Raw genomic sequence first — 17,578 nt, 5'->3', positions numbered from 1 at the left:
GTGCTGGCTGTCCCTAATCAAGCAGTGTCTTTCCAGATACTCATAAATCCTATCCCTCAGTACCCTTTCCATTACTTTGCCTACCACCGAAGTAAGACTAACTGGCCTGTAATTCCCGGGGTTATCCCTATTCCCTTTTTTGAATAGGGGCACAACATTTGCCACTCTCCAGTCCCCTGGTACCACCCCCGTTGACAGTGAAGACGAAAAGATCATTGCCAACGGCTCTGCAATTTCCTCTCTTGCTTCCCACATAATCCTATGATATATCCCGTCAGGCCCGGGGGACTTGTCTATCCTCAAGTTATTCAAAATGCCCAACACATCTTCCTTCCTAACAAATATCTCTTCTAGCTTACCAATCCATTTCACACTCTCCTCTTCAACAATATGGTCCCACTCATTTGTAAATACTGAAGAAAAGTACTCATTCAAGACCTCTCCTCTCTCTTTCAACTCAATACACAGTCTCCCGCTACTGTCCTTGATCGGACCTACCCTCGTTCTCGTCATTCTCATGTTTCTCACGTACGCATAAAATGCCTTGGGGTTATCCTTGATCCTATCCGCCAGGGATTTTTCATGCCCTCTCTTAGCTCTCCTAATCCCTTTCTTCAGCTCCCTTCTGGATAACCTGTATCCCTCCAATGCTCTGTCTGAACCTTGTTTCCTCAACCTTATGTAAGCCTTCTTCTTCCTCCTTACAAGACATTCAACCTCCTTCGTCAACCAAGGTTCCCTCACACGACCATCTCTTTCCTGCCTGACAGGTAATACATATCAAGGACACATCGTATCTGTTCCTTGAAAAAGTTCCACATTTCCACGACATCCTTCCCTGATAGCCTATGCTCCCAACTTATGCTCCTCAGATCCTGTCTTTCAGCATCGTATTTACCCTTCCCCCAATTGTAAAACCTACCCTGTTGCACGCACCTATCTCTCTCCATAACCAAGGTGAAAGTCACAGAATTGTGGTCACCATCACCAAAATGTTCACCCACTAACAAGCCCATCACTTGTCCCGGTTTGTTACCAAGTACTAAATCCAGTATGGCCTCCCCTCTGGTCGGACAATCTACACACTGAGTTAGAAAAGCTTCCTGGACACACTGCACAAACACTGCCCCATCCAATCTACTTGATCTAAAGAGCTTCCAATCAATACTTGGGAAGTTGAAATCGCCCATGACTACTACCCTGTGGCTTCTGCACCTTTCCAAAATCTGTTTCCTAATCTGTTTCTCCACATCTCTGCTGCTATTGGGGGGCCTATAGTAAACACCCAACAAGGTGACTGCTCCTTTCCTATTTCTGACTTCAGCCCATACTACCTCCAAAGGCAGATCCCCCTCGAACTGCCTTTCTGCAGCCATTATACCATTTGTAATTAGCAACGCCACCCCCCCCCCTCCTTTTTTACCACCCTCCCTAATCTTACTGAAACATCTGTAACCAGGAACCTCCAACAACCATTCCTGTCCCTCTTCTATCCACGTTTCCGTGATGGCCACACATCGTAGTCCCAAGTACCGATCCACGCCTTAAGTTCACCCACCTTATTTCTGATACTCCTTGCGTTGAAGTATACACACTTGAACCCATCTGTGTCTGCAAGTATTCCCTGTCAGTGCTACCTTCTCCACAGCCTCCCTACATTCTTGGACATCCTGACAAACAGCTAGCCTACTTGCTGGACTACAAGTCCGGATCCCATCCCCCTGCCAAATTAGTTTAAACCCCCCCTGAAGAGTGCTAGCAAACGTACCTCCCAGGATATTGGTGCCCTTCTGGTTCAGGTGCAACCCGTCCTGCTTGTACAGGTCCCACCTTCCCCATAATGCAGTCCAATTGTCCAAATAGCTGAAGCCCTCCCTCCTACACCATCCTTGCAGCCACGTGTTCAACTGCACTCTCTCCCTATTCCTTGCCTTGCTGTCACGTGGCACCGGCAACAACCCAGAGATGACGACTCAATCCATCCTAGCTTTTAGCTTCCAGCCTAACTCCCTGAGCTCCTGAATGACCTCCCCACCCCTCTTCCTACCTATGTCGTTGGTGCCAATGTGCACCACGACTTCTGGCTGCACAACCCTCCCCATTAAGGATTCTGAAGATACGGTCCGAGATGTCTCGGACCCTGGCACCCGGGAGGCAACAAACCATCCGAGAGTCTCACCCATGTCCACAGAACCGCCTGTCCATCCCTCTAACTATAAGTTATTGGTTTGGCCACTTTTGGAATGTTACGTGCAATTCTGGTCTCCTTTCTATTGGAAGGTTGTTGTGAAACTTGAAAGGGTTCAGAAAGATTTACAAGGATGTTGCCAGGGTTGGAGGATTTGAGCTATAGTGAGATGCTGAATAGTCTGGGACTGTTTTCCCTGGAGCATCAGAGGCTGAGGGGTGACCTTATAAAGATTTATAAAATCATGAGGGGCATGGATGGGATAAATAGACAAAGTCTTTTCCCTGGGATGAGGGAGTCCAGAACTAGAGGGCATAGGTTCAGGGTGAGAGGAGAAAGATAAAAGGGACCTCAGGTATAACGTTTTCACACAGAGGGTGGTGCATGTGTGGAATGAGCTGCTAGAGGAAGTGGTGGAGGCTGATAGAATTACAGCATTAAAAGGCATCTGGATGGGCATATGAATAGGAAGGGTATAGAGAGATATGGGCCTTCCTGATGAAGAGCTCTTGCTGAGAATGTTGATTCTCCTGCTCCTCGAATGCTGCCTGACCTGCTGTACTTTTCCAGCACCAGACTCTCGACTCTGATCTCAATCATCTGCAGTCCTCACTTTCTCCTGGATATGGGCCAAATACTGACAAATGGGATTAGATTAGGTTAGTATATCTGGTCAGCATGGACAAGTTAGATCAAAGGGTCTGTTTCCGTGCTGTACATCTCTCTGACTCTATGATTAGGGAACTTCTTTGATGAGCGTGGAATATTCAGCATCATTCATGGTTCCTCAGATACTGAAATAGTCTGTGTCTATATGCAGAAAGACCTGGACAATATCACAACATTCAAACTTAGGCTGATGAGTGGTGCAGTAATGCCACATTAATGCCAAGTTAAGGCCATTTCCAATAAGTCCAATCAAGACTTTTAAAATCTGTATTCCCAAACTAGTCTTTTTTTTCTATTTCACTTCTGTGACAACACTTAAAGTATCTCTATCTAGTTACCCTGTACCTCAGAGGGTGCTGAGAGGCAATGTTACAAACTTTTCACTGCACTCATTTGAGTGACAATAAAGGCTACTTTATTCTCATCTGAGGCAAATCTAACTATCCCCCTTGATTTTCAAAGGCATTATTATTACTGAACCCCCACTATCAGGATCCAGTATGTTATAATTGTCCAGAAACTGAATTGAAACAGTTATGAAAATACAATGGCTACAATGACAGAACTCCTGATTTACCATAACCTGTCCATCATCTACAAGAGGCATGTTAATAATACTGTCTCACTTGCTTGAATGAATGTGGCTTTGAGGTCAACAACACCCAGACTTTATCAGCAACCTGTCCACCACCTTAAAGATCCACTTGTTACTACATAACCGATGCACAGTTGCAGCAGTGTGCATTATATACAAGATTCACTACAGCAACCTGCTGAAGCTCCTTTGACAGCACCTTCCATACTATACTTCTCTCATGTAGAAGGACAAAATCAGCAGACATATGGAGTGCCATTCTCTGCATAGTCCCTTACAACCACCTACTATCCTTATTGAAATTATATAGCCATTTCTTCAATGTCAGTTGGTCAAAATCCAGGAACTCCTTCCTAGCAGTACCCTGGTTACACCAGAAGGACGACAGCATTGAGAAAGATGTCCACCACCAATTTCTGAATGGTAATTTGGGGTGGGGCACAAATTCTGACCTTGCCGCTGATGCCCATATACCATGAAAGAATATAAATAAATAAGAAATATGAAAGATAATCAATCATTGATAGTGAGAAAGCCCAGACCTCCAATCTGAAGCCAAAGAAAGCAAATAAATTTGGCAAAGATAGCCATTGCCAGTATGTCGGAGATTACAATCCTTCATTAGGTCTTTTCTTGTGACTTCATATTTTTAATGTGTGATTCACTAAGAATCAAATTTCAGAAAAATTTAGTTGGAATTTTTGAATTGTGCTTGATATTTACAATTGAATCTGATCACTGTTCTTTCCTTGAGCTTCCTAACTCTGTCATTGCCAGAAATAAAGGTGAAGAGTGGAAATTAGATATTGTTTTGGAGTTTAATTTCCCTTAAAAAGATATGACTAGATATTACGAGATGGAGTATATTTTAGGGCTGATATTTAGTCTGTAATAGATTAATATTATTAAACTTGTGTTTAGATCAGAGTGGTGCTGGAAAAGCACAGCAGGTCCGGCAGCATCCGAGGAGCAGGAAAATTGATGTTTCAGGCAAAAGCCCTTCCTCTGGAATCAGTTTTCTGATGAAGGGCTTTTGCCCGAAACGTCGATTTTCCTGCTACTCGGATGCTGCCTGACTTGCTGTGCTTTTCCAGCACCACTCTGATCTAAACTCTGATTTCCAGCATCTGCAGTCCTCACTTTTGCCTATTATTAAACTTGTGACAGTTTTATAATGCAGGTTTGTATATGATAGATATATGCTGGCTTATAAGCTAAATATCATACCCCACCTGGTGGATTAAAAGCTTAATTCACTTTAGTCAAAGCATCATGCACCATGATGTCATTTTTATGAAATATGAAAATTATTAGTGGCCTTATTTCATTTTAACTGCTACGTTTCGTGGAGCGGGCATTGTAACATCACACTGAAGATATTAAATGATTTTGTTTCTTTTGGAACCATGTCACTGAGCAATAATTTACTGAGCACTGACATTGCCTCTGGAACACAACTGAACTACATGCACATAATTTTTTTTCAGAGCTGGCCTCACTTAATTATTTACAAAATTAGTTATTAGTACATGGTGTAAATAAAAGTAAACACAGTGAATGCCAGAGAAACTCGGCTGGTCTGTTGGCACCTGTGCAGAAAGAAACAGAGCTAATGTTTCAAGTCTGTCAAAATATTAACTCTGTTTTCTGTCCCCACAGATGCTGCCATGCCTGCTGAATTTCTCCAGCAGTTTCTGTTTTTGTTTCAGACTTTCCGCATCTTCAGTCTTTTGCTTTTATTTGCTGGAATAAATAAACTTGGTTAACCATGAATTTGTTGCTTGTGAATTAATTAGGCCACCCCCTACAAATATATCCAGCTGGTTTCCATAAATTGACTCTCACCCAATATGCATTTTTTAGTAATTGGAGGAGCTGACCTCGCAAATCAGAGCATATGCCAGTATTAAGTAAAGTCTTTTTTCAGTCTCACAAGCCAATCTGCAAATGATTAAAATTTGCTTTTAACTTTAATTTTGCTTTCATAACCAACTTTTATATTGCAACACAAGTACGTAAATCAATGATGAGTTCCCTACTCACTTATTTCCTGTCCAGTCAGTGTTGTATTTGGAATCTCTGCTGCTTCCATGCCAGCATGTAATGAAAATCTCTATTAAACATTCAAGTCTTGTTCATTAGTTCAACTGGATGGGCAAAAACTGCCATTTTCCTGTTACACATTGCAAATATACAACTTGCTATTTCCCTTTCAAAGACATGCAGTAACCCATTGTCTTGTTTCAGCATTTTCTGTGTTTAGAAAATCACGTAATGTTCTTCTGGTGCCCTTACAAACTCTTCACATCACTAGAAGCATAATTAGCTACTCAGTCATCTCATTGCTAATTGCAGGACCTTTTTACTTACAAAATTATTGCTGGCTCTGCCTATGTAATGGTAGTAACTGCACTTAAAAAATAATAAAATGGTTGTGAAATGCTCCAATCCTGATAAATGTGATAAGATGCTATTTAAATGCTACCTTTCATTTCAATCTTGGCTATTTCAAAAGTTTGCACAAGGTCATTGATAAGTCAAGCAGCTGCCTCATTCCTAGTGAGTATCAATGAGCAGCATGAAAATGACAAAAGAATGACAGATTATGGAGAAGAACTTTGTGTCATACATTTGCAGAACAGGTACTAAGCTTAAAAAATCATTTGGTTGCCTTACTTGAGAAGTTTTCTTCAGGTCTGCCACCTTGCGTGTTTGGGGCTAGTTGTTTTTGCATTCAGATATTGGTAACAATATTCACTTTTGGTAGTTTCTATTCAATTTTCTTCACATTTTTGGAAGGGGGCCTTGCAGTGTCAGAGAGGACAGCTTACTTTCCTCACTTACTGCAGGATAAGCTTGGATGCGGCATGAGTGAATGTCATGGTGTGTGTCTAAAAATGTTTGCAAGTAAGAATGCGCCACTTACATTGTTGTTGAAGCTTTTCAAATGAGCCTTTCGCTTTTGACCTCAAGTATGTAAATTGTGCATTATCTGTATTGCTGGTTGTTCATTCTATATAGTCAAACTATGTTGGTCACTAATATTGTCAGTATAGAATCATACTGAGTGTATTTACAGAAAGCACTTCTATTGCACAGTTTGCCTTGATTCATTAGTGCCCGGTACTCATCAACTATTTGATGAAAAGCTATGGCATTGTCCAAATATCACTTAAGGAACTATCCTGAGGTCATTAGCAATAGCGAAAAATATTTTCAGTACCTGCAGCAAAGGACACAAAGGGAACTTTCTGCTTTTGTACCTCTGACAGCAAATCTTCTTGTCAGGAGCACAAATTACTATTGTGTGTGGTTTTTTTTGCACCTGCCTCCTCTTTTTGCCTTGGCGTTTGGAGGAATCTAGGTTCTACCAAAGATGACAAACCTCAAGTGTATCTCCCGGGTGACTATTTTCCAGAAACGAGGTCAGAAAGTTAATGGCAACCGTTGTCAGGGTCTCCCCTGATGGCATGGCTTTGGATACAGCACATCAGAAAGGTTGTGAGGCTGATGAACAGATTTCCGATCTGTCAGCTGTGACAAGGCTCTGGTAACAATGAAGAACCTCATCACTTTTACCATCAATCTGTCTGGACTAATATTTAACCCTCAAAATGTCATAAAACCATATAGTTTTGTCATAATCTTATTCTTTTACACCTTGGCTGCCATGTTTCCTACATTTCAAGTGAGGTTACACTTCAGAAGTACAATAGATATCTGTGTAAAAGGTGGTCTTATCTAGAAATTGACCCATAACTTTTGGCTTAAAATTTAGGAATTTTTCACACACCTCATATAAATATTGACTCATATATTTTTAGGGATCAAACTGCCCTGCTCCATCCCCTCATGGCTTCTTGAGTCTAATTTTGATCTCCTTACAGGATTCTGGATAATCCAAGATGGAGGATGGGAAAAATTTCTGGCTGTAAGAGCTGCTCGTTTTTTTGAGGTATTTTAGGTGTTGGAGGTGATTTCCTCGAATTCCAGGAGCAGCAATTACTGTTTCATATGCTGTTGCATTGTTTTGGAACTTTGGAAAAAAAAGTCAAAACAACGGCAGTTTAAAAGGGAGAAGAGCAGAAGAGCAGCACATGGTGAGGACAGTACAAGAGAGAGAGAGAGAGAAAGGGGGAAAGGGGGAAAGGGAGAAACGGGGAGAGGGAGAGAGAAAGAGAGAGAGAGAAAGAACCTGCACAGTTACTGCCTTTGCTGTTTGAATTTGTGTATCGCTGGTCATCGGAATGCATCTGGGAAAATTAACGAACAGTGAAATTCACAACTAATCTTGGAGGAACTGTTGGGCGAAGTTCACAGCACAGAATCAGATAAGTTAATTGTTGTTTTAAGTCTGTCCAAGAGAAAGGCTGCAGTAGTGAGTATAATGGATTCTTTCTTGGTTATATGTTTTTGGAGATAAGTCTCTTGATTAAACTTAAAATATAAGCCATAGCTATTAATTTAACCTGGGCAGTGTTTGTAGAGGAATAAGACAGTGTTATTTTCTGTAGATTGTGAAGGAGCAAAAATGGCTTTTGCAGTGATATGTACTTCTTGTCAGATGTAGGAGTTTAAAGAGAGTTTAGGGGTTACTGCGGATTATATCTGCCATAAATGCTGTTGGATGCGAATCCTATCAGACCGAGTGGATCAGTTGGAAAGACAGATAGAAGCCATGAGGAATTTTCAACAGCAACAGTAGGTGATGGATGGCAGTTATAGGAAGGGGGGAAAGTCTGAGATACAGCCATATAGATGGGTTAACTCCAGGAAGGGTGAGAGAGACAATAGACAATAGACAATAGACAATAGGTGCAGGAGTAAGCCATTCTGCCCTTCGAGCCTGCACCACCATTCAATATGATCATGGCTGATCATCCTTAATCAGTATCCTGTTCCTGCCTTATCTCCATAACCCTTGATTCCACTATCCTTGAGAGCTCTATCCAACTCTTTCTTAAATGAATCCAGAGACTGGGCCTCCACTGCCCTCTGGGGCAGAGCATTCCACACAGCCACCACTCTCTGGGTGAAGAAGTTTCTCCTCATCTCTGTCCTATATGGTCTACCCCGTATTTTTAAGCTGTGTCCTCTGGTTCAGCACTCACCCATCAACGGAAACATGTTTCCTGCCTCCAGAATGTCCAATCCTTTAATAATCTTATATGTCTCAATCAGATCCCCTCTCAGTCTTCTAAACTCAAGGGTATACAAGCCCAGTTGCTCCAGTCTTTCAGCATAAGGTAGTCCCGCCATTCCAGGAATTGACCTCGTGAACCTATGCTGCACTCCCTCAATGGTTCAATAGGTCAGCACTTAGGGCAGGAATCTTTTGTGGATATACCCATTTCAAACAGGTATACTGTTTTGGAAAATGTAGGGGGTGATGGATTCTCAGGGGAACGTAGCACGAACAGCCAAGTTTCTGGTATTAAGACTGGCTCTAATGCAATGAGGGGTACGTCGGCTTCCAAGAGATCAATTGTGTTAGGGGATTCTGTAGTCAGAGGTACAGACAGACATTTCTGTGGCCAGCAGAGAAAAAGCTGAATGGTGTGTTGTTTCCCTGGTGCCAGGATCAAGATGTCTCCGAGAGGGTGCAGAATGTTCTCACGGGGGAGAGGAACGAGCAGGAGGTCATTGTCCACATTGGAACCAACGACATTGGAAGGGAAAAGATTGAGACTCTGAAGGGAGATTACAGGCAGTTAGGCAGAAATTTAAAAAGGAGGTCCTCAGGGGTAGTAATATCTGGATTACTCCCAGTGCTGCGAGCTAGTGAGGGCAGGAATAGGAGGATAGAGCAGATGAATGCATGGCTGAGGAGCTGGTGTATGGGAGAAGGATTCACATTTTTGGATCATTAGAATCTCTTTTGGGGTAGAAGTGACCTGTACAAGAAGGACGGATTGCACCTTAATTGGAAGGGGACTAATATACTGGCAGGGGAATTTGCTAGAATTGCTTGGGAGGATTTAAACTAGTAAGGTGGGGGGGTGGGACCCAGGGAGATAGTGAGGAAAGAGATTGATCTGAGACAGGTACAGCTGAGAACAGAAGTGAGTCAAACAGTCAGGGCAGGCAGGGACAAGGTAGGACTAATAAATTAAACTGCATTTATTTCAATGCATGGGGCCTAACAGGGAAGGCAGATGAACTCAGGGCATGGTTAGGAACATGGGACTGGGATATCATAGCAATTACAGAAACATGGCTCACGGATGGGCAGGACTGGCAGCTTAATGTTCCAGGATACAAATGCTACAGGAAGGATTGAAAGGGAGGCAAGAGAGGAGGGGGAGTGGCATTTTTGATAAGGGATAGCAATACAGCTGTGCTGAGGGAGGATATTCCCGGAAATACATTCAGGGAAGTTATTTGGGTGGAACTGAGAAATAAGAAAGGGATGATCACCTTATTGGGATTGTATTATAGACCCCCCCAATAGTCAGAGGGAAATTGAGAAACAAACTTGTAAGGAGATCTCAGCTAATTGTAAGAATAATAGGGTATTTATGGTCGGGGATTTTAACTTTCCAAACATCGACTGGGACTGCCATAGTGTTAAAGGTTTAGATGGAGAGGAATTTCTTAAGTGTGTACCAGACAATTTTCTGATTCAGTCTGTGGATGTACCTACTAGAGAAGGTGCAAGACTTGACTTACTCTTAGGAAATAAGGCAGGGCAGGTGACTGAGGTGTCAATGGGGGAGCACTTTGGGGCCAGCGACCATAATTCTATTTGTTTTAAAATAGTGATGGAAAAGGGTAGACCAGATCTAAAAGTTGAAGTTCTAAATTGGGGAAAGGCCAATTTTGACGATATTAGGCAAGAACTTTCAAAAGCTGATTGGAGGCAGATGTTTGCAGGTAAAGGGACGGCTGGAAAATGGGAAGCCTTCAGAAATGAGATAACAAGAATCCAGAGAAAGTATAGTCCTGTCAGGGTGAAAGGGAAAGCTGGTAGGTATAGGGAATGCTGGATGACTAAAGAAATTGAGCGTTTGGTTAAGAAAAAGAAGGAAGCATATGTCAGGTATAGACAGGAGAGATTGAGTGAATCCTTAGAAGAAAGTAGGAGTATACTTAAGAGGGAAATCAGGAGGGCAAAACGGGGACATGTGATAGCTTTGGCAAATAGAATTAAGGAGAATCCAAAAGGTTTTTACAAATATATTAAGGACAAAAGGGTAACTACGGAGAGAATAGGGCCCCTCAAAGATCAGCAAGGCAGCCTTTGTGTGGAGCTAGAGAAAATGGGGAGGTACTAAATGAATACTTTGCATCAATACTTACTGTGGAAAAGGATATGCAAGATATAGACTGTAGGGAAATAGATGGTGGCATCTTGCAAAATGTCCAGATTACAGAGGAGGAAGTGCTGGATGTCTTGAAATGGTAAGAAGTGGATAAATCCCCAGGATCTGATCAGGTGGGTGCCTGAGAACTCTGTGGGAAGCCAAGTGATTGCTGGGCCTCTTGCTGAGATATTTGTATCATCGATAGTCACAGGTGAGGTGCCAGAAGACTGGAGGTTGGCAAACGTGGTGCCACTGTTTAAGAAGGGCGGTAAAGACAAGCCAGGGAACTATTGACCGGTGAGCCTGACCTCGGTGGTGGATAAGTTGGAGGAAATCCTGAGGGACAAGATGTACATGTATTTGGAAAGGCAAGGACTGATTCAGGATAGTCAACATGGCTTTGTGCATGGGAAATCATGTCTCACAAACTTGATTGAGTTTTTTGAAGAAGTAACAAAGATGATTGATGAGGGCAGAGCAGTAGATGTGATTTATATGGACTTCAGTAAGGCATTTGACAAGGTTCCCCATGGGAGACTGATTAGCAAGTTTAGATCTCATGGAATACAGGGAGAACTAGCCATTTGGACACAGAACTGGCTCAAAGGTAAAAGACAGAGGGTGATGGTGGAGAGTTGTTTTTCAGACTGGAGGCCTGTGACTAGTGGAGTGCCACAAGCATTGGTGCTGGGCCCTTTACTTTTTGTCATTTACATAAATGATTTGGATGCGAGCATAAGAGGTACAGTTAGTAAGTTTGCAGATGACACCAAAATTGGAGGTGTAGTGGACAGCGAGGAGGGTTAACTCAGATTACAATAGGATCTGGACCAAATGGGCCAATGGGCTGAGAAGTGGCAGATGGAGTTTAATTCAGATAAATGTGAGGTGCTGCATTTTGGGAAAGCAAATCTTAGCAGGACTTATGCACTTAATGGTAAAGTCCTAGGGAGTGTTGCTGAACAAAGAGACCTTGGAGTGCAGGTTCATAGCTCCTTGAAAGTGGAGTCACAGGTAGATAGGATCGTGAAGAAGGCATTTGGTATGCTTTCCTTTATTGGTCAGAGTATTGAGTACAGGAGTTGGGAGATCATGTTGCGGCTGTACAGGACATTGGTTAGGCCACTATTGGAATATTGCGTGCAAGTCTAGTCTCCTTCCTATCGGAAAGATGTTGTGAAACTTGAAAGGGTTCAGAAAAGATTTACAAGGATGTTGCCAGGGTTGGAGGATCTGAGCTACAGGGAGAGGCTGAACAGGCTGGGGCTGTTTTCCCTGGAGCGTCGGAGGCTGAGGGGTGACCTTATAGAGGTTTACAAAATTATGAGGGACATGGACAAAGTCTTTTCCCTGGGGTGGGGGAGTCCAGAACTAGAGGGCATAGATTTAGGGTGAGAGGGGAAAGAGATAAAAGAGACCTAAGGGGCAATGTTTTCACGCAGAGGGTGGTTCGTGTATGGAATGAGCTGCCAGAGGATGTAGTGGAGGCTGGTACAATTGCAACATTTACTAGGCATTTGGATGGATATATGAATAGGAAAGGTTTGGAGGGATATCGGCCAGGTGCTGGCAGGTGGGACTAGATATCTGGTTGGGATATCTGGTCAGCATGGACGGGTTGGACCAAAAGGTCTGTTTCCATGCTGTACATCTCTATGACTCTATCACTTGAAAGGTGATGTACTGGCACTGGAGGTGGTGCAGAGGAGGTACACTAGGTTGATTCCAGAGTTGAGAGGGTTGTTTTATGAGGACAGACTGAGTGGACTGGGTCATTGGAATTTAGAAGAATGGGTGGAGATATTGCAGAAACAGGTAAAATGATGAATGGAATAAATGAGATAGAAGCAATGAGATTGTTTCCCTGGCAAGTGAAACTAGAACTAGGGGGCATAAAGAGGGAGAACAGATTTAGGACGGAGTTGAGGAGGAACTTCTGTCCCCAAAGGGTTGTGGTTTTGTGGAATTCCCTGCCCAAAGAAGCAGTTGAGGCTCCCTCATTAAATAGTTTTAAGGCAAAGATAGATTTTTGAACAGCAAAGGAAGTAAGGGTTGTTATGAACAGCTGGATAAGTACAGCGCAGTCCACAAAAAGATCAGCCATGGTCTTATTGAATGGCAGAGCCGGCTCAGTGGGCCAGCTGGCCTACTCCTGCTCATGTTTTTTTATGTTCTTATGTACCACGAGGATCCATTCATGTATGCATCAAAAAATAGAGATGCTGACCAGGAAAGCATGGGTGCCAATCTGCCTGTCTGCTGGAATCTGCTTAAATTGATGCTCGACTAATATTCCCATCATGGTAAAAACAATGACTGCAGATGCTGGAAACCAGATTCTGGATTAGTGGTGCTGAAAGAGCACACCAGTTCAGGCAGCATCCAAGGAGCTTCGAAATCGGCTTTTGCCTGAAACGTCGATTTCGAAGCTCCTTGGATGCTGCCTGAACTGCTGTGCTCTTTCAGCACCACTAATCCAGAATATTCCCATCATGACAGTCTAAATCACAGCTTTCCCGCAAGGAGGTAAAGCTGCACTCAAACAAACTGCTAATCTTCCCTTACTGCACTGGTACTAATCGATACAACCTGTCCAAAGTTGAATTGCAGCAGGAATGCCTGCTGATAATCCTCTTTGCTGAGGAGCAAATGCAAGCAATGAGGGGGAGGAAATGTGAGTGATTTTTATATCCTCGTGGTTAGAAGGGCTGAGGCAAAGCGTATTGCTGATTTGGTTGAGATCTGTTAAGTCCTCAGAGATCCTAATAAATCCAGGATGATCCTGTCTATATTGTTAATGTTACTTTAGGAAATGCCCTTTCCTCAAGGCTACAGTTTGTGTCAGAACATTTTCCTTTCTAACCAAGTCTTATTTGTTTGATTAGTGCCTTTTGAAATGCCTTGGCAAATTTTACCATGTTAAAGTGCTATGTAAATGTAAGTTGATGTTGTTTTGTTTTTGGCAGGAAATCCCAGAAAAGTATGTTTAAAATTAATTTAAAATTTTCTTTCTCTTTTGATTAATTACATTACTTTTGGCCTGTTATGTCTGCATCAGGTCTTCAAGTGAGCGTCATTACTTACTGCAAATCTCCAGCTTTTTCCCTTAACCTTGCATATTATTTCTACCCAAATAATCATCTAATATCCTATTAAAAGCCTCAGCATCACCAAACATTCAGTAGTGCATTATAATTATAATATATCGATTTGTTAAAATGTTCAGTGATGTAAGTGATGTAAACTCAATTTTCAGAGAAGACTAAATAAACTTGCTGTATTACCTGATGTCAGAGAAAAGCTAACAATACTCATAAAGCTGTATTTAAATGGAATTAATTATTGTGTTTAAGCTAGTGCATGCTTAAAGAGCCTAAGTAGAAAATGGGATTATAGGTCAAGAACTGAAATCATTGTAACAAAAATTGACAGACACAAATTGAAGTAATGCCAATTGAGAAATTCATCCAGTGGCTGCACAGGTGGTGCTGAGGGTGGAGAAAAGTCACTATTCAATGTCAATAATTCAGTCAAGTAAAAGAAAAAACCAATGAGCAAAAAATAATGAGAGAGAACAACAGTTTGTTCAAGGCTGTTCTGTTTTCCGTAACTTGAATGTAATAAATGTGGGAATGAATTGCAATTTGCAGAACATTAATATGTTTCCTGATTATGCTATCTTTCGTGCCTTTGGTTTCTCTTCACTTCCCCTTCCATTCCTGAAGATGCATGGCTTGTGTGCAGCCATTAACAAATAACTGTCTCACCTACTAAATGTCTATTCCCCCATGTTAAAACTCAACTGTTAATCTTGGCAAACTGTTTAGCCATGGAGATTATGCAAGATGAGCTGGTGCTTGTCCTCAGTAAATATTCAAGTGCACTTTTCACATGAGTCAATGGATAGTCTTCTCACTGCTCTGCTGTTACCATTGTGATGTAAATCCAGTGTGAAATTCCTGGGAGGGAAGCCAGTTTTGAGGTTATAAAATGTCAATGGTTTAAATTACATACTTAATGTCAGCATCACAGTGGCTCAGTGGTTAGCACAGTGCCTCACAGCGCCGGGGACCTGGGTTTGATTCCATCCTCAGGTAACTGTCTGTGTGGAGTTTGAATATTATCCCTGTGTCTGTGCTCTGGTTCTCTCCCGCAATCCAAAGATGTGCAGGTTAGGTGAATTAGTCATGCTAAATTGCCCATAGTGTTCAGGGATGTGTGTGTTAGGTGCATTAGTCAGGGGTGAGTATAGGGGAAGGGGTCTGCGTGGGTTACTCTTGAGAAGGTTGGTGTGGATTTGTTGGACCGAAAGGCCTGTTTTCACACTGTGGGGATTCTATGACTCTTTGAATTCTTGATCCAGTCTTAAATATAAATGACACCTGGCTGAAAGGTAAATACCTGCCCAGTGATTTCAAGATATTTTAATTTCACTTCCCTTATACATGTTTTTGTTCAATACTTCCTCTTTACTTGTTGGGATTTCATTGTTGAATGCATGGTTTTGAGGCTTTGACTTGACAATCTACAAAATTGTTTTTCTTCAGTTTATAGACTCCTGAAATCTCTACATAATCCTAATCCAAGCATAGTGTTTCTTGCCATACTGCAAAGACCCAACACCGTTTCAGATGAAATATTGATTTGATTAAAATTAGTCATTCCCCATTTTATATCTAAATATATTTGACTAAACATGGAAGACCTGTTATCTGGCTAGACTAGATCCTTTTAAGACTATGGCCATTTTTTCTGTGTTTGTAAGTGTTAAACATTTAAGGAAGGAATTGTCAGGACTACTCAGTGATTTGAAAACTAGTGTGATCTACGGATTTTGGGCACTGCTGTTGTTACATGGACCTTTACCTGAACCCACTTAAATTATCATCTGTCTGCTCCAGTTTAATAACCTTTGCTTTGTTTATAAGTGATGTAAAACCTTGTTTTAGTTACTTGTCATCATATGACCCAACGCCTCATCTATCTTTACCAGAGATTACTGTTCATAAAGTAATAAAACAGGATCATCGGTTATTCGCTGTGCGAACATAGGCACAGTTTATTGCTTCTACAGATTTCACTTGACTTGGAACTCTCTTCGGGACTGGAAACTTACATTTTGTCTTTAATTTAAATATTAATCTTTTTAGACAGATGCAAGCAAGAGTGTGAAGGTGTTAATCTGATAGATTCAGGAGGTCTGGCTGATTTACCTGGAAAACCGCTGAGAAGATGGCAGGTACAAATTTTAAAAATAATTCCAATTCTTCTGAGATCAAGAATTTGTTATAATCTGTTGTGGTCTGAAATCGTGAATGTTGCAAAACCCTGTCCCAGCCACCTTTCTCCTCTTTTGGAGATCAGTGACTCTCAATCTATTGTATTTTGAGAATCTACTGTAGACTATAAACAATCGGCTTCGGGTGCTTTTGTACACAAGCCAGATCTAGGCTTTAACTACTTTGCAATGAAAAATGGGTTACCTGGTACTTTCAGGCAGACTGAGCCCCTCTGACAAAAGTGCTTAATGCAGCCAATATGTCAATGTGATGATACAGTCCAAACCTACTGTTAAATTCCAAATGACTGTTTGTTGCTGATAGTTTGCTTTGAAGGGGAGGTTGGCTTAGTTTCTTTGATGCTGTTCCAAATCTTCTTGAACTTGGCCTTTAGAAATAAGCCTCATTTTGTGTCAAAGCCTGAACGCTGTCATATGAGAGCAAAGGAGAACCATTTCTATCTGATTTTATCTTTAAAATTTTATTTATTATGGCTCTTGTCTTGAAGGCTACTTACTGGACACTGGCCATCTTTCTATCCCTGATTGCAAGTACAATTGCTTCATCCAAAGAGGAGAATTGGTTTCCAGTGAATAACCCGCAATCCAGAGAGATACCAGCTCAGGACAAGAAAATTTCCATCAGTAGGACTTCAATGGAAAGTCAAGAACCTGTGGAGAGTCAAGGATCCCTGGAAAGTAAGACTGATGAGAGAAGGGAATTGCCAACTCAATCTGTCTGGCCTACTGTGCATTGTAAGTATGGCAAATTGATCATAAAACAGTAGTGAGGAAACAGTTTGTATTTGAATCAATAGAAGTAGCCTGAAAATCAAATATAATCCCTGTGAAGAGACTATACTTGCAGGGCAACAGGGAAAACATAAAAAAGTGGAATTAGCTGTGTAATTCTAATAGAGAGCTGGAATGGGTATGAGGATCCAACTGGCCTCCCTTTGTGCTGTAACCATTCTGTGATGATTTCACAGTCTGTTTCACTACGAAGAAGGCAGTCAACGTGAAATCAGATGATGATCAACAATACTCTGTAATTACCTGCTGGGTGATGCACAAAAATAGATTTGATTTCTGACTAATTTTCCTTAATATGTAGAAAACTCTTTCCTTTCACTGCTTGTAGCGTTTCTCTCTTCCAGACAGTTTGGGGTGAATTGGGAGCTGAGCAGCTGAAAAATCATAAGCAGATGTCCCAATGATAAATAACTGCAGAGGTGTAGGTCATTTCAGTTTTTCCATTTATCTTTGAAATTTTCTTCAACCATCGAATATAGGAGCAGAAATAGGGTATTCAGTCTACTGAGTCTGCTACACCATTCCATCATGGCAGACATGTTTCTAAACCCCGTTCTCCTGGCTTCTCCCCATAACTCTTGAGCTCCTTACCAATCAAGAACCTATCTATCTCTGTCTTAAATGCACCCAATGACTTGGTCTCCACAGCCCTCTTTGGGAATGAGTTCCACAGATTCCTCACCCTCTGGCTGAAGAAATTCCTCCTCATCTCAGTTCTAAAAGGTAATCCC

The 17,578-nt window shown here is 41.8% G+C and overlaps 1 protein-coding gene across 3 annotated transcripts in view; it reads left to right on the top strand.

Moving 5' to 3' along the window:
- LOC140480014 (uncharacterized) overlaps positions 1-17,578 on the top strand; it is a 147,017-nt gene that overhangs the window by 87,369 nt on the left and 42,070 nt on the right. For all 3 annotated transcript variants that reach the window (XR_011961175.1, XM_072574506.1, XM_072574505.1), the window contains 2 exons: positions 15,907-15,995; positions 16,544-16,790. Coding sequence is in view for 2 of the 3 variants with exons in the window: in XM_072574506.1 (XP_072430607.1) it covers positions 15,907-15,995; positions 16,544-16,790 (336 nt within the window). In the remaining variant the exon portion in view is untranslated. The remainder of the gene's footprint in view (positions 1-15,906; positions 15,996-16,543; positions 16,791-17,578) is intronic.

This window comes from Chiloscyllium punctatum, chromosome 7, assembly GCF_047496795.1.
Source record: "Chiloscyllium punctatum isolate Juve2018m chromosome 7, sChiPun1.3, whole genome shotgun sequence".
NCBI lineage: Eukaryota > Metazoa > Chordata > Chondrichthyes > Orectolobiformes > Hemiscylliidae > Chiloscyllium > Chiloscyllium punctatum.
Note: the sequence above shows the minus strand (reverse complement) of the source record. Positions and strands in the feature narration are given on the sequence as shown.